Genomic DNA, 20,736 nt, shown 5'->3' on the forward strand with positions numbered 1-20,736 from the left:
CGAAATAGAACGATTGAAACATAATAAAAATACACATTTTGCTTTTTAACTTTCAATTAAATTTTGTTGCATCGAACCTTGAGTTAATAAACTTAGTCTTTAACATATTTAAAATTAAAAAAATTGCATTTCACATTAAATTCATTTTTTCTCATTTGCTTAAAGCTTGGATTTGATCAAAAAATATTTTTAAATTCAATAATAAAGTCGAAGTTTGTCATAATTTGTTGTTCTTCACTTCAATTTTGACAAACTTCTTGTTTTTTTTTGAATAAATTTTTGAATAATTAAAAACTGAAATTCGAAAACTTCTTTCTGTGAAAGTTTTTTTAAAAATAACAGTTTGGAATAAAATTTGATATTTTATCAATTTATTTTTTCTAATTATTTAACCATAATAATATTATGAAGAAGAATATGGCGTCTGTTCTCCTTATTCCCGGAATGGGGGGTATAGAAAATATATATGCACATTATTAAATTGCAATTTCTTTATTATTATATTAACAGGAAGTATTTTACATGCAGTCAACAAGACAACAAAAGAAACTGAAGTTGTCTGGCCTCGTTTATTTATTGGAAACACTTTAATGGATAAATATATGACCGGAGATCTGGATAAAAATACTCTTTCATTTGTTTCATTTGATAAAGTTTTGCAACTTATTTCCTTTTATTCAAGTCAAAATTTCGCACAATTTTTTATAAGACATGCGACATTGTTGCACCAGATGATAACTTTGGTCTTTATGCACTTGACAATCTTATTCCAGATTTTCCTTTACCTCAACAGTTTGATTTTTCTCATCAATTGCATCAATATGCTTCATTTTCTTTAAAGAGTTCGGTGTTATTATCATGAAGTTATTGAACTTTTGGAAAAGAACAACTATTTACCAGGGAAATCTTTGTGGGGGTATCCATATGACTGGAGGCAAAGCCCTGACCTGCCGATTATTCAAAACCCACTCCGAAAAAGAATAAAGGAAGCTTTTGAATCTTGCGGGAATAAAAAGATAACTGTGATTACTCACAGCATGGGTGGACTCGTATTTAAGTGCTATCTTCAGCTATATCCAGAAGAATTCTCTGCTTACGTGAAACGTTGGATTGCGGTCTCTTGTCCGTTTAATGGAAGTACAAGAGTCTTAGCCGCATTAATATTTGGCTATTCATTTGGGCTCCCATCATTTGTTGCAAGCCCGAAACTTTTCCAAACAGTTCAGGTTTTAATAGGGATAAATTTAATTTTCTTTAAGCACAAGTTGTTGCCGTTTTCTCATGTGTATTTGTCGTCATTTCAATTGATAACTCATTTAGTTGCGCAATGCACTAACATTCTGGTTTTTTGCACCGAGATCTTTTCCTGCTTCACCGAAAGTGGGAATCAAATACGCCGGACGAGATGAGCTGACTTGGTATGGAGTGCACTACGATGATCAGGGGCGTTGCTTTGATTTCGACAGTATAGAATCAATGGCCGAGGAGGAAAAGCAAAGAGAACGAAGAGAGAAGAAGACAAGAGACGAGAAAGAGAAGTTGAAGAGGAAAGAGAGGGCAAAACAGAAAGGAGCAGACGAAAATACAAACGAGAGCGGGAAGGAGAAAGAGAGAGAAACCAAAGAAGAAATAAAGCAGACAAAACATATTGAACAGGAAACACTTCCAGAAGCCGATAAACTGAGAACGAATGAAATACACATTTCTGATCAAAATAGACATGAGTCATCGCAATACAACAAACAAAAACAGGATTTGCTTGCCGAGAAAGGGAAAGAAGAAAGCATGACAACAGAACACGAAAGCCAGAACCCGAAGCAGAAAAGAAGAAGCAAAGCAAAAGAGCCAGAAGAAGTGACTCTGCTGAAGTGTCTGTCAAATGGGACAGCTGAGATATTGCCAGACATCATTGCCAAAACGACGTTCAGTCAGTGCGCAATTGAGAGGTTTGAATCAGAAAGAGAGAAAGAGAGAAAAGAAAGCGCTGATAGGAAAGAAGAGGATAAATGGCTGAAAAAAGAGGAAATGCAGAAAGTTAATGAGAAAGTTAATGAGAAAGAAAACGAGAAAGAGAAAGAGAAAGAGAAAGAGAAAGAGAAAGAGAAAGAAGAAGAGAAGGCATCAGAAGAATGCAAGAGGCATTCAATAAATGACGAAGAAAAAAGTCAAACATTAACATCCACAATATCAACAACAACAACAACAACAACAACATCATCATCATCATCAACATCTTCTTCTTCTTTAACTGACAAGCCAGTCAAAACTAACACAACCACAAGAGCACCACAAAGGTATCTCCGAACACAGCCTCCTCTGCACCAGCCAATTCCCACTCACTTCAACAGCGAAAAGGACCAATTCGTATTCCAATGCAAATGCGGACTGTGCTTCACAATCGGATCAGAAGAGAGTCTCCATTCAAACACGGCACAGAATCCTGCTTCTGCTTCAGCTTCTGCTTCTGAATCATCACCAATCTCAAATTCATGCTCATCTTCATCTTCATTTTCATCTCCACAACCATCTTCAGAAAACACTTCTTGTTCTTCTTTGCAGTCATCATTGCTTCACCAGACAAGCTCTGTGGAATCCTCTGCCTCTCTTTCAGATTCCATATCACTCACATCTTCAGTTCAGCCACAAAATAACCAAATAATCTGCCCAGCCTGCCAGTCACACGTTTCCCTCTCTCAATTTGAAGAGTCTCATCTTCAATTGCCATCTGAAAAACATTCAAATACAAAGACAATACAAAATGATGCTAGTGATTCATTGAAAGAAAACAATTCTTCTACATCCTCTTCTTCCTTAATGAAAGGTATTCCATCACTTTTACCTTCAACATCAGCTTTCCCATCGTCTGCCTCTCTTTCTTCCTCTTCTCCATTTCAGTCTGTTTCTGCCATGGCAAACTCTTCTACTACATCGTCTGTTGCCTCACACTCATTCATTTCTCAGCCTCGTTTCTCTCCTTCTTTTGTTGCTGCTCGGCAATTCAAACATCACAATACATCTCCTTCATCATCATCATCATTATCAACTTCTTCTTCTCCTTCTAAAAAATATGAAAATTCAACCAGCGAATCATTCAAAGAAAGCACTACATTGCCAGCAAGCACATCTCCATTGCCAAGTTCATCCCATTCTCCGCAAAATTCCTCATCAACCGCTGATTCTTCAGCACCAACACCAAACTCTTCACCAGAAATTGCGCAATCATCTACTATTAAAACAAGAAAATCTTCAACATCTCCAGATGATTTACGCGTTTTGTCTCCTCTTTCTGAAAGTTCATCATCATCATCCTCATCCTCTTCTTCCTCTTCATCTTCCAAAAAGCAGCTGACAGGCCTCCAATACATGTTCCACCCGCAGTTCATCCCTTCTCCTCTGAACAGAATGTTCCGCCCTGGCTGCCCACTCCCTGGCCTCTACAGCAAAAAATACCTGTCCCGCACTCCCCTCCTTCTGAACGACGATCAATACACCACTCCTTCTCCTTCTTCCTCTCCTTTGCCTTCTCCTTCACCAACCCCATCATCTTCTCCACTGCCTTCACCTCTTTCTTCTCCTTTGACTTCTCCTCTTCATTTGTCTCATTCAAGCAGCAATTCTTCATCTTTGACTTCTTTGTCAACTTTATCATCTTTATCATCCTCACAACCATCATCATCATCATCTTCTTCTTCTTCAACACAAACAGACAATGAAACTTCTTCCAACCAGAACATCTCAGTGGCAATGGTTCAGGTACCATCTTCATCAAATTTATCAGTCAACTCTGCTTCAGCTGCATCATCATCATCATCTACTTCTACTTCTACTTCTACTTCTGTTTCTGCTTCTCCGTCTCCATTCTCCTTGTCCCTTGCCTCTCCATCCCTCAAGCCCCGAACTCCCTTCTCATCTCCTCTTTATCTCCCTTCTTTCCCCTCAAAACCGCTTAAATCAACCAACAGCTTTTCCTCTTTGTATTCGATGTTCTTCAGCCACAAGCACATCCACAAGTTCAGACAGGTCTTTCTCCTTCCCTTTCACATTCAGTCAGCCGCCAGCAGAACACGCGCGAAGACAATCTACGCGCCTTCTGGCTCTTTGGACTCGCCTTTCTCTGCTTCTGTGCTCGGCACTCCACTCACAGGCAGCCCTGACTCAATGATTGGCTCTTCGAATCTATTCTCCTCTTCTCTGTCTTCCTCTCCTCAAGTGATGACATTTTCTCCTGTCAACTTTTCTGTGGCAGGTCCGCTTTTTGGGTCTGCTTCTCTTTCTATGGATTCTTCCACTCCTTCAATGAACAAGAATATGACTGCATCTCAGTCAAGAAACAAAGAGGAAAAAGCTTTCATGCAGAAATCTGATTTGTCTTCAAGCAACTTCACTGCTCTGAATGACTCTGATTTTTCTGCTTTTCCAAATGAAAACGAATCGAGCAACAAAGATGGAGAATCTCAACAATCTCTCGAAAATCCATCATCGTCCTCATCGTCCTCATCATCTTCAAATTCATCCTCTTCATCTTTTCCATCAACTTCTTCACAGCCCTCATCCTCAATACTACAAGAAGCAACAACCGATTCAGCCAACAAATCAACCATGACAACTTCACTCCCTTCAGAATCTGAACCATCACAGTTGCTTTTGTCTCTCCAAGCAGCTGATGATTTGGTGTCTCCGTCTACAACACCAGGCGCATTCTCCTCCGTTGTGGTGGATTCTTCCTTCTCTTCATCTGACACAGCATCATCAGCCAACAAACAGAAGTCTGTTTTCCAGATGCTTGCTGACTATGCACGCGAGTTTGAGTCCAGTGCGAAATCGTCTGGATTGTGGAAGATGATCGGAGGAGAACAGAAAAGCCACGAAAAGAAAAGCAGCACAAAGAAAGTTGAAAAAGTTGAAAAGCAACAGACAGAAAATGTGAATGAAAAAGAAAAAGAGAAGGAGAAGGAGAAGGAAAAGAAAAGAAATGATAAAGTTAAACAAAACAGTGAAACAAAAGAAATTAAATCAAAAGAGAACACATCTATCGTAAAAGCCACAAGCAATACAAAGAAGAAATCAGCAGTGCCAGCAAAGAAGCGCAGTAGGAAAAGCAAAGATTCCACCACATTCACATTCAACATCAGTTCTCTCTTCTCCAACGCAAACTCAGAGAACTTGAGGAACTTTGTGCAAGCGCGAGTGTATGGAACAGTTGATGGAAGATACTTCCACCCTTCGTTCCATCAGCGTTCTCTGTTTGCGCTGCTTCGAGCAGTCCATGGAAACAACCTTTGGAGGGATCCTTCAATCAGAGAGCTATTCAATCATGTGGAGAGCATTCGATCGCTCCCTGTTCTCTTTCCGCCTGAAGGGGAGTTTGAGTTCATCAATATTTATGGATCGGGGCATGCCACCACGTGGCACATGATTATTGCAGACGACGGGACAGGAAATGCAAACACAAGAATAGCAAGAGAAGAGGATGTGACAGCCAGCAGAGTGAAGAATCCTCTTTGGACTGTGGTGGATGGCGACTGCTCAGTGCCTGCATTCTCAGCAGTGAATGACGGGATGAGGGCTGATGCGAGGTTTGAGATCAGAGGCGCGCCACATCTGGGCATCTTGCACGACTCGCGGTTTCTGAATCTGATTGCTGCCATTTTGGATCTGCCTCTTCCTTATCCAGTGACTGTTGCATCGTCTTCAGCAAGTGCTTCGAAAAGCAAAGCAGGCACTCCACGACCAGCACAACAAGTGGGAAAAGACGGAAAGAAAGTGCAAAAGAAACAAGCATCAGAAAAGAAATCGATTTGGACGAGCATCAAGAATGGGTTTTTGATGCCCAACAAGAAAATCAATATTTCTGTGATTGAAGGACAAAGTGATAACAACAAAGCGATTGTTGTTGCTCCATTTGCGGATGCAACAGGTAAGGTATTATATGGATCATCAACTGATTCGTTGGCTGCAAACACAGATGCAAGCAACAACGAATATTCAACCTCTTCTTCTCTTCCAGACTCAACAGAAAGCAATGATGATTCATTGCAACCAATTATGGAACTGCCTGACATAGCAGATGTTCAAGTATCAGTGACGTTGCGAGAAAAAACACCAAAAGAAGACGAAGAAGATGAGGAAGAAGAGGAAAGAGATAACCAGCTTGAGGACGAAGAATGGGATCCATTGAGACGTTCGCCAGATGGAGAAAGCGGAATGACAGACAGAGAAGAAGAAGAGGAGGAAGAGTATGGAAATGATTCCTTTGACGATGAGTACAACACAGCTACAGACACATTTACGGATGATGGCAGTGACGTTCAAAGCTCTTATGCCTCTGCTGCTTCTGAAGACGAAGATAAAATGAAAGATGAATTCGTTCAAACTGAAGAGAAGGAGATCACAGATTCAAATTCAGCATTTGTAGATTTGACAGCAGAAGAGAAGGAGACAGTAAACTCAAAAGCGAAAGTCAGACAACAAAAGGCAAAGAATTCCAGTCAAAATCCAAAACATCGCAGCCAAAGACAAGTTCAATGGGACAGCAGGAGCATTGCTTCATTTGCAGTTGAAGAAGAATGGAAGTTGGATCCAGCGATGATTTTACCACAAGATCAGATGGAAAGAGAAAGGCAAGACACAAATTTAACACGTAATTCAACACAAAAGAATGTGCATACAGCAATAGCATATTCAGCAAATACACCATCTTCCTCATCGTCTGTTTCTTCTCAATCTCCAAACATCCCCTTTTCACATGCAGTTGCATCGTCTTCTTTTGGAGTAGAGCCTGCTGCCCCTTCAACGTCATCTTCTTCTCTTCGAGGATTTTCTTCAGCATGGAGTTCATTCGTTGCTTCTGCTTTCTCAAAGAAATAAATTATTTCAAAAAGCATTTTTTTTTTTGAACTTTAAATAAATCATTTTGAGTTTTATTAGATTTCATTTTTTGTCGATTTTTTTTTTAAATAACTTCTTATTCTATGAAATGAATACGAACAATGTAAAATTCATTGAATAATAGAATTGGAAGCATAATGAAAGTGCTCATTTACAATTAAGCTTTACTACTTTTTGAAACTGAAATTTTAAGTTTCTGTTTTATTGAGATTTAATTTGAATGTTTGATTGTTTCCCAAAAAAAAATCAAAGATTTACAATGTTTCTTTGGATGTGTATGTGATTTTTGTATGTTCTGTTTTGAATGTTTGTTGAAAGAATGACTTTTTTTTCATCTTTTGTGGATAATTGGATGATTTTAATCCAACCACAATTGCATCAACTATAAGCTTTATCAATAATTAAAAAAATAAATAAATAAAAATACATATTTTTTTGAACGTATATTGTGAAAGATAACAAAACAGCGAAAGAAAGACTTTATGGAAACAATTGAAAAAGATAATTAATTGCAATGATTGAACGAGGTGAAGATAAATAAATAAATAAAACAAACATACAACAAGTGCTTTAATGGTGGAATTAGAGCAATAAAACAGATAGAACAGAACAGAAACGTCAAAAAAATGAAAAAAATAAAAACAAGAATAAAAAGAAAACGAACTCAAATAACTCAAACAACACAAATAAAAATATACAGATACGAAACACTTTAACAGTTGCTTCGAAGATAAAAACCAAATCAAAATGTTATAAAAATTTCATTTATTTAAAAATAAAGAGAATTCTCATTGAAACTTTGAAACAAAAATTAAAGAATAAATATTCACAAAAATAAAAATTGTCACAATAGTTTAAAAAATGTTAAAAACTGAATGAAATATTTTAGTGATGAATTGCCATGAATAACTGTAACTATCTATTAACTGGTGAGAAAACGCTATACTTTAAAAAAAACATAATTAAAAATATATTCACATCGCTCAAAAAAAAAATCTCTATGTGTTCTATCAAGATTCGTTTATGCGCATAGAAAGAGGAACATCCACAGGGCAGATGATCATCGGAGTGCTGCTCTTTGTCATGTCACCAATATCACCCGAGGGGGCATTGGGTGATTGGAATGAATACGAATGCAGCTGGTTAATCATTGGTGCGGTTGAGGCTGGAAGTAGAGGAGAAGGGAAAGGAGACGGAAGAGGAGAACACATTGGAAAGTTCGAATGAGAAAATGAAGAATCAGAAGCTGAATGAGCCGAAGAGCTACCTGCTGGATTTGGAAGCAATGGATGCTCAATGGAGATGTTTTTGATGATCGGAAGGGTAGACAGTGGCTGAAGAGACGAAGGAGAAGACAAAGTGGAGTTAGAAGCAGAAGAAGCAGAAGTTGAAGACGAAAGAGGAGAAGATGCAAATGTGGAAGAAGCAAACTTTGCTTGGGGCGATTCGCAATTTGGAGAAGAGGAAGAGGAAGAGGAAGAGGAAGAAGATAAAGCAAAGGAAGTTCCCATATAATTCGTGGATGATGCAGCATTTGACTGAATGTTTATTAGTTTTTCGAGCTGATCAGCTGAAGACGGGTACATTTCAGCTGGCTCTGCTTTGATCCACGAAGAAGAGGAGCGCCGCATAAGTTGTGTGACTTCAAACAGCGACCCGCTCTGCTTTGTGAAGTCAGTCCGAATTTCGTCTCTTTCTCCCTCGCTGTAATCGTCCCTCTCTCTTCTGCCCTGTTTAATCTCCAATGGAATGCTCCTCTCTTCATTCGTGTCTTCTTCTGTGCTCAGCTCACACTCTTCGGCAGCGCTTACGCTTTCATTGCTGTCTGCCCTGCTGTTCGTGATGCTTTCATCACATTCCTTTGACACATTCTGCTGTTTGTGTGGCTGCTCCTCTGACTGCTTAAAATCCACAGGCAGCGTTTTTTGCTTAACATTTGAAAATTTCTCGTTTCCTTCCGAACTTCTGCATTCTCTCTTTGTTTTATTCTTATCCTGGCTGTGCTGGGCAATCCAATCTACATTGCATGTTTCAGCATTTCGCATCTTCATTCTCTCTTCCTTCAGCCTTTTCTGTCGAAGTGTGGCTACTTCAACAGACAGATCTTCGTGTGAACTAAGCTCTTCTTCTTCTTCTTCCATGCTTTCTTTTCCGTGCTGGCTGTATGTTGTGGTTGTTGCTCTTGTAAAATGAGAGAGATAAGACTCAGAAGCAGTACGAGACGATAAACAAGGAGAGGTTGCAGGAGAAGATGGAAGCTGAGGAGCAACATGAGAAGGAGAAGGGGAAGGAGAAGGAGATTGAGAAGGAGAAGGAAATGGAGAAGGAGAGAGAGGAGGAAGAGTTGATGGAGGAGAAAAAGGAACAGGAGAGGAAGACAGCGCATTCAGTGGATGGGATGAGAGAAGAAGAGAAGGAGGCTCCAAAGGAGAAGAAATGGAAGCAGGAGCAGCAGAAGAAGAGGTAAAAGATGAAGCAGAAGAGGAGATTGTGAGAGACAAAGATGACAGAGGAGCACCTGATTGAGACGTCTGCTGCGTTCCTTTTCGATCTTTGGGTGACAAGAACACTTTTTGTAGTTCAGAAGACAGTGATTGAGATTGTCCCGGAGAAGAGGAAGAGGAAGAGGAAGAAGAAGAAGAAGAAGAAGAAGAAGAAGAAGAGGTTGATGATGCATTGTGAGAAGATAAACAAATAGGTGATTTAAGCGCCAGACAAGCGGATGTATCTTTTATAAGAGAAGAAGAAGAGCATCTTTGTTCTTTCTGCTCTTTCTGTTCCTTCTGCTCGCATTGCATGTTTTGAATGTTTTGATAATTATGATTGTTATGCAGACAAAGTGGAGAAATAGCAGGAGGATGTTCCAACGAGCAGCCGTCGCTGTATTCGATACTGAGTGCAGGTGACGATGGCATAGCAGGCGAGCAGAGCATCGGAGAAAGAGGCTGAGTTGAATGAGAAAGAGGTGTTTGAGCAGAAAGAGAGGTGTGCGGTGAGTGAATGATGCGTGCTGTGTGTGAATGGAGTGTGTTTTGTGATGTCTGAGGCGTTTGAGACGTTTGAGGCGTCTGAAGTGAATGAGGTGAGTGAGGTGCTTGAGATGCTTGAGAGGAATGGGGTGAGTTGGGTGAATACGATATCTGGGATGATGTGAGTGTGGCGTGTGTGTTATTTATTGGATGTTCTGGATCAATGCAGCACTGCCTTGTTACTTTGTCCATTGCTTCTGTTGTTTCTGTTGTTGTTGATGATGCTTTTGCAATTGATTTTTCAACTTCTGTTTCTTTTACCTCAATTGGAGCAGGCTCCGCAGTTGATTCAGATGGGAAAGGCGACAAAACAGCAAAGCTGGAAGAGACCTCTGAGGCAGAAGGATTTGAAGCTGGTTGGAGTTTTGAGAGATCAGAAAGAGGAATTACAGGAAGAGGGGTGGATGAGTGTGACAGATCAGAAATGAACAATGGAACAGGAATAGAAGAAGATGAAGATGAAGAAGGAACAGAAGAAGAAGCAGAGGATGAAGAATCCAATGAAACAGGAAGAGGAATAGGAAGCTGAGCTTGAGGGTGTGTTTGCTGTTGTAAGTGACGACTTTCTGAAGGAATTTGAGGATTGAAGGCAGAAACTGAGCCAGCAGGGAAGTACAGCTGAGGAGTTGAGGAGATGCTCTTTGTGGTGACAGCATGGCTCGAAAAGGCACTGCGAAGGAAGCTTTTGCGATGGAATGAAGAAGAAGAAGAAGAGGAAGAGGAAGATGAAGAATTAACAGAAGAAGAAGAAGAAGAAGAAGAAGAAGAAGAAGAAGAAGGAGCAGATGTTGTTGTTGTTGTTGTTGTGACGAGAGAAGAAAGCAGTGCCTGTGTGATCAGACGAGGCAGAGGAATGTTCCCTCTGGTTGATGAATGCATCTCCTTTGAGGTGAAGACATCACTATTTGTATCAGAATTGGATGTTTTGTTAATTGTGGGATGTGGATGAGAAGAAGAAGAAGGAGGAGGAGAAATAGAAGAAGAAGAAGAAGAAGCAGATGAAGATGAAACATTTTGTTCTTGACTATAACTTTGCTGCTGATGTGTTTCATCAGTGTTCATAATGACTGAAGACAAAGCAGAGTTGATGCTGCTTAAAAGTGTGTGCTTTTGTTCAATTGTTTGACATCTATCATAGCTGACTATATCATTCAATGGAGAAGAAGAAGAGGTGGAAGAAGAAGAAGAAGAAGAAGAGGAAGAAGAACAAGCAAAAGAAGCAGGAATATCATCAGTATTTTGAGTATTCTGTGGATGAGGCACAATCAATGGAGAAAGAGGAACAAAAGCAGGGGCAAGTGTGTTGGCAGCTTCTTCTAATTTGGTTATACATTCCTTTTTATCAGCAGAAGGAGAAAGAGGAGAAAGAGGAGAGAGAGAAGAGAGAGGGAAAGAAGCAGGAGAAGGAGAAGGAGAAAGAGAAGAGAGAGAAAAAGAACGAGAAGAAGTAGCAGAAGCTGATGGAGAAGGAACAGAAGATTGATGTTGAGTGGAAGAAGGCAGAGCAAGAAGAGAATGAGAAGAGAGCAAATGGATGGGAGAAGGGGAAGGTTCCGAGGGTTTGATGAAAGAAGTGGAAGAAGAAGAAGAAGAGGAGGAGGAGGAAGGTAATGGAGAAGAAGAAGATAATGATGATGAAGAATTTGATGATGACGTTGTTATTTTGTTGAAGTTAACAGCTGGAGAACACACAGCAACAGTTGGAGAAGCAGATATTCCAGACAGTTCAGAAGAGAATTGAGGGTTTAGATTTTGGCAGGCAGAAAGAGGAGAAGCATTTGGAATGAGTTTGTCTTGCTCAGTGAAGGCAGTTGAGGCAGCGTCTGCTATCAACAGAGAAACTGTTGAAGGCTTGTTCTTCTCTGAGGGAGAGGGAGAGAGTGAAGAAGAAGAGGAAGAAGAAGAGGAGGATGTAATGGCTGAAAGAAAAGATTGAAAAAAAAAGTTGATGAATTAAAGATGGTTGCAAAATGATTAGAAAAAAGAGAAAGAGGAAATAATAAAATAAAATAAAATAAAAAAAGAATAAAAATCAAAATAAATTCAACAATATTCACATTAATTCCACAAACCCTGTTTGAAAGGTGTCTTTCTTTCATTTGGGAGAGGCAGTGCAGAACAAGCAGCAGTTTCTATGAGATGAGACACAGGGAAAGAAGGGAGAGGAAGAGGAGTGCCATCAAAAGAGGTGTAACTGACTGAACGAGAAGAAAATAAGGAAGAAGAAGAAGAAGAGGAGGAAGAAGAGGAAGAAGAAGAAGATGATGAAGCAAAAGAAGGAGGGGCAGGAACAGGAGAAAGCAAGCTGTGCGAACAAAATGAGGAAGAAAAGGGATTCATCGCAAAAGAAGGAAGAGGAGTTGAAGAAGAAGAAGAAGAAGATGATGATGATGATGAAGCAGAAGAGGAAGCAGAAGAGTTAATAGCAGAAGCTGCATTAATAGAAGCATTATTAGCAGAATTTGCAGTGTTTTGCTCTTTCGCTGATGCAAACCTCACAACTGGATGAAAAGGGCACTTGGACTTGGCAAAGGAAGAAGGGCGGAAGAGAGAAAAAGAAGTTGTTGTGGCTGAACGACGGGAAAGAAGAGGAAATTGGTTTTGAGCTGAGACAGAAGAAGAAGAGGAAGAAGAGGAAGAAGCAGAAGAAGAAGCAGCAGCTGCTGCAACAGGCACAGAAACAGGTGCAGTAGCAAAAGAGCAGCCAGAAGAAGAGAAAGAAGGAGAAGATTCGGGTGAGCGAGAAGGAGAGCGGCCGCTGAGTTGCGGAATATTTGGAGACCAAGAGCCAAAGGAAACAGAGCGGTTGAGCACAGGGGGATGGGGGTGAGGAGAAGAGAGAGGGGAATGAAGAGGAGAAGCAAAATGGGAAGGATGGTTGGGAAGAGGAAAAGAAGTGGAAGAGGAAGAAGAAGAAGAAGAGGAGGAGGAGGAGAAAGGAGGAGGAGAAGAAGATGCAAACGGAGTGTGCATAGACAGAAAACAAGCTTTTGCAGCACATCCAATGTTGTCTTCGCTGTTTTGCAGGCGATTCATTGGCAGCTCATTCAGCACCGTCATCGGCCTCAGCAGAATTCTCTCGTTTTCAAATGCTCCTTCTCTTTCTCCTTCTCCTCTCCCTTCTCCTTCTCCTCCATTTCCCCCTGTGAGTCTTGAATTCCCCCTCTTCCCCCACATAACAGAGTCCAAGTCAATCGACACATCGCAATTGACTCCTCTCTCTTCTCCTGCACATGTCTTCCCAAACCGGCTGAACGCCCTTTTCGCCTTCTTCTTCTTCTTCTTCGGCTTTTTGTAGTCTTCTGTACTTGTTCTCTTTCCATTTAGATGTCCCCTTTCATCATCGTCATATTCATTGTCATACTCATCATATTCATCATCGTCATCGTCATCATCTTTTAATACTTCTATCCTTCTTTTCTGCCTCTCTTTTCTCAAATAGCTCGTCTGCACCTGCGTTTTAGCCACTGCTTGCTTCATTCTCGTCTTCCTTTGCGCTTTCTGCCTTTCTTCTGCAGCAAATTGTGGCTGATGTGTTGATTTCGATGCAAAACGAGAAGAATGATTTGTTCTCCCTCTATTTTCTCTGACACATTTGCTTGATTCCTCTTCATTGTGTCGATGCTCTTTCTCTCTCTGCTCTTCAAACGTGTGTTTATTATTCTTATCTTTCTCTATTTTTTTTCTCTCACTGCTTTCTTTGTATTCCCTCTCATGTATCCTTTTCTCCTTCATCCTCAAATACTCTTCATGCACATCTTGTTTATCATGTTTGTCGTATCCACTCTCACTTTCATCTGACTCTTTCGCTATTTTTGTTCCATTCTTTGTCTTTCTATCAATTTCCTTTGGTCTTTTTCTTTCTTTTTCATTTGAAGACAAACTATTTGAATATTCATTGTAATCTTTTGCTTTTTCTCTTCCTTTCATATTTCTTTTCTTTTCGCTTCTCTCACTGTAATCTCTGCTTCTTCCTTCATCTTCTTCCTTCTCATCTTCCTCTTCCTTTCTACTTCTATCCAACTCACTTTCACTAAAACACTCTTCTTTCTCTCTCCTTTTCGCTTCTCTTTCTTTCTCTCTCTTTGCTCCTCCGCTCTTCTTTGTCTTCTGCTGCTGCTTCGGCACCAGCAGCGCCATCAGCTCTTCTGTGTCTCCTTCCTCCACACTCACCGACCTCCTCTCTCTTCTCTTCTTTTTTCCCCTCCTTTCTGAACAGTCAAAACTCCGACTTCTGCTTCGACTTCGACTTCTGCTTCGGTTTCTGCTTTTGCTCCGATAAATCTCTTTCTTCTGCCTCTGCTCTTTTGCATAGCTCGAGCTTTTTGATCTCTCCCAGCTTCTGCTCTTATTCCTCCTCTTTTTGTTTGTTTCTCTCTCATTCCTGAATCTTCCTCCAGATGCACTAAATTCCTCTGTCCTTTTATCAATCTTCCAACGCACCACATCTCCTTTCCTTTTTTTCCCTGCCTCTCTTTCAGCTGCCTCTTCCATCGGCTGGCTCATCCGCACTGCCATCATCTCAGCTTCTTCTGCAATTTTGTCCTTCTTCATGTTTTTTGACAGGTCAAACATGTCAAAATTGTCTCCCATTTTCAGCTTCACTCGCTTTCTTGGCTTGGAATACTGCATATTCCTCTGCGACGATGCAAAAGACGGACGTTCCGAAGACAAAGAAGGAGAAGAAGAATGATAACGCTGTTGCTTGCGAGGCAAGCGATTCATTTCTTTCTTCTTAAATGAATGAGATGCAGATTCTGTGTGTTGTTCAAAGTTTTTGCGAGAATATTTCGGCTGTTTCATTTTTGTATGTTCTTTTAAATTCTCCTGTGTGGATGACTGCCCTGTGTAGCGTGTTTCCATCATGTTTGACTGCATCAGAAGCTGTCTGCGAAGAGGCACTGTGCGGAGAGAAGGTATCGACCAGTCATAAATCGAGTCAAATTCGAACCCTTCTCTGACGAAGAGATCGCGGAAGAGCGAGTGCAAATGAGCATAATCGGGCTTTGCATCAAAGCGGAGATCTATTATTTGACATGAGATGAAGGTGAACAAATGAAAGAAAGTGATTTGAAATGTGTGAAATATTAAAAATTTATTCAAAACAAAGAATTTTACAAAATCTTGAATACCTCTGATGTATTGGAGATATGTGCAAAACTCAGAAGGAAGGCCTTTGCACAATGTTTCAAGCGGTATTCCCATTTTCATGTCACCTATTTTGACATGGCGTTCTGAACGTGTCCTCCCCTTAACTCCCATCCATGGAAGCTCTCCTGTCAAAAAATATACAAACATATATCCAAGTGATTCTAAGTCATCTCGTCGTCCCTGTTCAATTCCAATGTGGGTATTTACACTCGCATATCTAACAGTTCCAACAATTCCTTTAAGTTCCCGATACGGAATGTGCTGGTGAGTCCTGGCGTCTCGATATCTCTTTGCCAGTCCAAGATCAATCATATAAATAATGTGCTCATGATTATCATGCCCTATCAAGAAGTTATCCGGTTTTATATCTCTATGAAGAAAGTCATTTGAGTGAAGAGTTTCAACTCGTGACAACAGCTGCTCTGCAAGCATTAATGTTGTTTTCAAAGTAAACTTCCTGCCACATTTAGTAAATACTTCTTCCAGGCTATGACCAAGTAATTCCATAATCATTATATTATATTCTCCTTCTTGTCCATACCACATGACACGAGGTATTCCAGTAGCTCCTTGAAGAGCACGATAAACAGTAAACTCGGTGTATAATTGTCCATGCTTGTTTTTTGCTTTCTCTATCTTTGCAGCAACTTCTTCACCACTTGTTATAGATATTCCTTTAAATATTTGTCCAAAAGCTCCTGACCCTACTTTACGATGGATGAAAATGCGATATGCTTTGAATACAATCCAATCTTCACCTTTATTGGCTGCATCTTGCATTTTTGCCAAAGCAGCAATTTTTCAATACTTTTAATATAAAAACAGCTGCAATTAACTCGCCTACACCTCAGAAAATTAAAGAATTAAAACTCCTTTTGATCAATTACCATTTTTATTTATCAAAATTTTGTATTTATTTTTGTCAGTTAAATTTCACTATATATTGAATTAACAACGAGAAATAAATTCGAAATATGGATTTACAACTTTCAGAAGAGGAACAAGATAGAAAAGGTTATATCAAAAAGAATTATTTAGTCAATGCTGTTGATATCATATTTTCTTTTATGGATATTACGATTGGCAGGTGTACTGGAATATGCCGAATACATAGGAATAAAATCCGTAGATCCAGATCTTTATTGGATTGTTGATGAAGGATTTCATGCGCCATTGCCAGATGGATGGTCTGAAGAGTTTGAAAAAATCTAAAAAAAATTAAATTTATATTTTTTCACTAATAAATACGTTTTATTGTTAGAGAAACAGAAGCTCATGTTGCGTATTATTTTAACGTCAAAACAGGAGAAAGTTCTTGGGATCATCCCCTCGACAATTACTATAGAACATTATATCAAACCAAGCTTAATGAAAAAATGGCAAATTCTTCATCAAATTTACAGTTTCATCTTTCAAGCAACAAGGAAGTGAATCCAAATCAAACGCCTACCCACAATTCATTCGAAAACGATCAAGATGACTTTTCTTCATCTGATGAAAGAAGTTTATCACCAAAAGCATCTGAGGATTCTTTGTTTAATAATTCGACAAAATCTCAAGAAAATTCAAAAGAACCTGATTTGCTGGGCGAAAAACAAAAAGATATTGCATCTCAGGATCCTTCAATTAATTCTAACTCTTATGAGTCAGATAAGATTTTGGAAGATAGTTTGAGGCAGAAATTTGAAGAAACTTATGTTGACTTCATTAGTAATAGCGCAAATGACATTTCAGATAAAAAAGACATAATGGAGACCGACCTTGAAAACGAAGAATTGAGAAGTGTTTATGAAAAAAGAATTGATAAAAATGTTGAACGACTTTCAATTGGAGAAAAGGAAAGCAAAAGTGACAAGATTGAATTGAAAGACGAAGATATTGAAAAAAACAAGGGGGTTATCTCAGAAAAACAACTAACAACTTTGCAGCAATATGAAAAAAAAGCAGATCTGCAAAAAGACGATGAAGAACCTGAGGAGATAGAAGAAATTTCGAAAAAATACGAAGATTTCGGAAAGCTTATGAAGGAAAGTGAAGATGAACAAAAGACAAAAGAAAAGGAAGAAACTCAGAAAACGAAAGCAAAGGGAAATGAAATAAGCCATGAAGACTTCCGAAATACAGAGAAAGAAGATGATTCTGAAGAAATGGAGGAACCTACAAGTGAAACAAAAAGAGCACAATTTGAGAAGGAATTAGAAGAGCAACAAGAAATGCTCGAGGAATTGCATCGGAGCTGCAGAAGAGCACAAGCAGAGCTTGATGAGCACAAAAAAGAAATAGGAGAATTGAAAGAGGAGAAAACAGCTGTTGAAATGGATTTGAAGGCAAAAGAAAGAAAAGTTGATGAAATGAATGTTCGTATGAAAGAATTGGCTGCTCAAGAACAGCTTTTTCTGCAACAGCAAAAAGAGAGGGAACGAGAAAAAGAAGAAGAGAGTCACAATGACAAAGTTATGAATACAACCAAAAAAGCTGTTGAGAAACAAGAAGAAGAATTGAATCAAATGAGGCAAGAAATTGAGAGCAAAAGAAGACAACTGGAAGAAGAGATGGAACAGTTTGAAACAGAAAAGGAAAAATTATCATTAGAAAAGGAAAATTTACAAAGAGAGATCAAAAGACTGGAGGAAGAATGTGCAAGAATGAAAGAAGAATCGACAAAGGAAATAAATGAAGAAATAAAACAGCTGAGTACAGAGAAAGAGGAAATGGAAGAAGAAAAGAAGAAAATAAAAGATGAAATCAAAAAATTGGGTGAACAATTGGAATTTTTAACTGTTGAATTCAGACAAAAGCAAACAGATGTAAAGAAAGAGGAAAGCATTTTGAAGAATTTCAAAGAAGAAATAGCAGAAAGAAGAAAAGAACTGAATCGGATTGAAAAAGAATGTAATGAAAAGCAACAAGCAGCAGATTCTGTTCAAAGGAGATATGACGAATTGAATGAAGAAATCAAACAAAAAGAGGAAGAAAACGAAGAAGTCGCAAAATTGACAAAACAAAAGAGGGAAATGAAGCAACAAATTGAATCACTCCAGCAAACAATTGAAGAACTGGAAGTGGCAATAAAAGATAAGAATGCTGACAAAGAAAAAGCGGAAGAAGAAACAAAAACAATTTTCGACAAAAACGAAAAAGCAGAAAAAATGTGGAAAGATCGTCTGAAGCAATCAGAAGCAGAACAAGAAGAGCTGAAAAAGGATTTGGAGAGATTAACTTTGAAAGTGCAAGAAGAAGAAGAGGAAGAGGAGAGAACGAAAGCAGAAGTTGAACAGCTGCGAGGGAAAAAGGGTAAGTTAGAGGAAGCAGTGAAACAACTCAAAGAAGAAGAAGAAGAAATCAGAAGAAGAATCAAAGAAGAAGAAACGAAATTGGAAGAATTAGAAGAATTTCAAAAAGCCAAAAAATCTGAAATATCAGAAGAGAATGATGAAATTCAGCATAAATCCCAACAAGCAAAAAGAAAGCAAACGAAGAGCAAACAACTTAAAAGCCCTGCTCAAAGAAAATCCAAATCCAACACTGATTTTGATGAAAACAGCGAGTCAGTTGAAGATAAAGAGACTTCTGGCCCATCAGCAGTTATGCCATTGACAAGTTCTTCTCGATCGTCCTCTGCTCATTCACATCATTCGCCTCGCTCCTCTTCTTCTCCTTCTTCTCCTTCTTCTCCATCTTCTCCATCTTCTTGTTCCTTATCTGATTCTTTGTCACCAGCACACACTCGCCGAAGGCACAGCTACTCTCATCAACAGCATCACAACCAGCATCACAAACATCGACACACACCAATACAGAAACGTTCGTCTGAAACAAAAAAGGAAGAGAAAAGAAGAAAGCAAAAATCTCACACTCCATCATCTTCTCGCGAATCTTCGCAACACCAGCACTTTTCTCTCACCCAAACTATGCCATCGCTTCATCAGTCAAATTTCTCTTCTTCCACTTCTTCTAATTCCACCACCTCCTCTTCTTCATCATTGATTTCTTCGCCATTGCCCTCCTCGTCTGCAACCGCTCCTGTCTCTTCGCATTCACCACTTCATTATCCCTCTGCATCTCAGCCATCTTCCTCGTCATCTGCTCTTGTTTTGTCTCCTTCTCTTTCACAGACAGCAACATCACCCATGCAAGCACTTCAACCTCAGACTGCCCTCCTTTCCTCTCCTCAACAAACAGCATATCCTCAACAATCTCCACCGGTTGCAAACATTCAAGATCTCCTCTCATCTCGCCAGATCATTCCATTTATCCCTGTCACTTCACCATCTTACACAGCATCTCCTTTTCCTTCGCCTTTCCCTTTTTCTTCTGCCAGCACTCCACATCAGCCACTCACTTCATTTACTTCTACTCAATCACCATCTTTGCCTGTTTCTTCTACCTCTTCTTCTTCCTCTTTATCATCATCATCATCACCTCTTTCTTCTTCCTCTTCTTCCTCATCTTCTGTAACTCCTTCAGCAGCTTCGTCTTCGTCTTCGTCTTCCCACAATTCACAACACGAAGCAACTCCATTTGCTGCTCTTTTCAAAGAAGCGAGTGAGATTGAAGAAGTCGAGTCGTCACTTGCAGAAGAGCGCCGCAGGATACGCCGATGGAGAAGCGATCTTCTGAAACAGCGTTTTGAATGGAGGAAGAAAAAGAACGAGTCGAAGAAAGAGGCAAACAGCGAGGCCCGAATGGAGCTGGATGAAGAGAAGAAAGTGCTGGAGCAGGATGCTTCTCTTCTGAACGAGGCAATCCATCGCTTGGAGCAGACGCAGGCGCTGCTGTCCACACGAAGGCAGCAGCTGAGCCATTCCGTCGCTCTTCTGCAGGGAATGCACATCACACTTCCAGAGGCACTTGTGGAGATCAGAGCAAAAGAGGAAGCAAAAGCAGAAGCAAAAGCAGCGAAAAGAGCGCAGATAAAGAGCGATAGGAACGAGAAATGCAATGAACAAGAAGATTATCCACGGAGTGGGTCAACATCTCGCACTAAATCCCTATCTTCAACAGCTGAGGCACATTCAACAAGGCAAAAAGGAACAAGAGACAGACGAAGCAGCCTTTCTGTTTCATCTAAACGAGGAGCATCCACGTCTCCATTGCCGTCTCTGAGATCCACTTCTTCAAGTACTGATTATCCAAAAAGCAAGAGCCAAAACCAAAACAAAAGCAGAAGTAAAGAATCAACAGACGAGCAGATTTCACAGCTTGTTCAAACACTCAATGCGAAAATCGATGCTCTTATGAGCAAAGCTTCAACTACCCCAAATTCTGCTTTGCAGCACGCGACAACAACAAAACGAGGGAAATCTTCGAATAAACGCGAACAACGGAGCAAACGGAGTGCTTCTCCGATTCATTCACTTGAGCGTCAAATGTCTGAAATCAAAAAAGCATCGCATGCAGTTCAGAAGCTTAGACAGCAGAGTAAATTGCTCCAGCAGCAGCAAGAAGAACAGCAAGACATATTGATGATGATGATGACTGCTAGAGAAGAACCATTGAGAAGGAATGATCTTTTGTCCTAACAGCAGCTAGCATATGCATTTGATTATTCCGTTTTTTTATCTAAAATTTTTTATTTCTTTAAAAAAAAAATTATCAGTTTTTATTTCAAATGCAGTTGTGTTGATGCGACTTATAGACATTCTTTGAGAGAAATTTATACCATTAA

The 20,736-nt window shown here is 39.7% G+C and overlaps 3 protein-coding genes across 3 annotated transcripts; 2 read left to right on the forward strand and 1 right to left on the reverse strand.

Annotated features, from left to right (window-relative positions):
- Positions 1-417: 417 nt before the first annotated feature.
- Positions 418-7,312, forward strand: MONOS_3035 (putative phosphatidylcholine-sterol O-acyltransferase; the record flags this gene model as incomplete). Its single annotated transcript, XM_067873005.1, has 5 exons — positions 418-451; positions 511-653; positions 710-792; positions 842-1,226; positions 1,321-7,312. 5 exons carry the CDS (start codon positions 418-420, stop codon positions 6,865-6,867), a joined length of 6,192 nt encoding a protein of 2,063 aa, XP_067720113.1. The 3' UTR covers positions 6,868-7,312.
- A 6-nt stretch (positions 7,313-7,318) lies between these two features.
- Positions 7,319-15,953, reverse strand: MONOS_3036 (putative Casein kinase I). The gene is made up of 3 exons (XM_067873006.1): positions 15,050-15,953; positions 11,990-14,941; positions 7,319-11,836 (listed from the first exon to the last, which is right to left on the reverse strand). Exons 1-3 carry the CDS (start codon positions 15,846-15,848, stop codon positions 7,899-7,901), a joined length of 7,689 nt encoding a protein of 2,562 aa, XP_067720114.1. The 5' UTR covers positions 15,849-15,953; the 3' UTR covers positions 7,319-7,898.
- Positions 15,954-16,042: 89 nt separating this feature from the next.
- MONOS_3037 (putative centrosomal protein) lies at positions 16,043-20,590 on the forward strand (the record flags this gene model as incomplete). The annotated part of the gene is made up of 3 exons (XM_067873007.1): positions 16,043-16,082; positions 16,156-16,264; positions 16,330-20,590. 3 exons carry the CDS (start codon positions 16,043-16,045, stop codon positions 20,588-20,590), a joined length of 4,410 nt encoding a protein of 1,469 aa, XP_067720115.1.
- Positions 20,591-20,736: the final 146 nt, after the last annotated feature.

This window comes from Monocercomonoides exilis, assembly GCF_001643675.1.
Source record: "Monocercomonoides exilis strain PA203 chromosome Unknown scaffold56-565389, whole genome shotgun sequence".
Classification (NCBI taxonomy): domain Eukaryota; phylum Preaxostyla; order Oxymonadida; family Polymastigidae; genus Monocercomonoides; species Monocercomonoides exilis.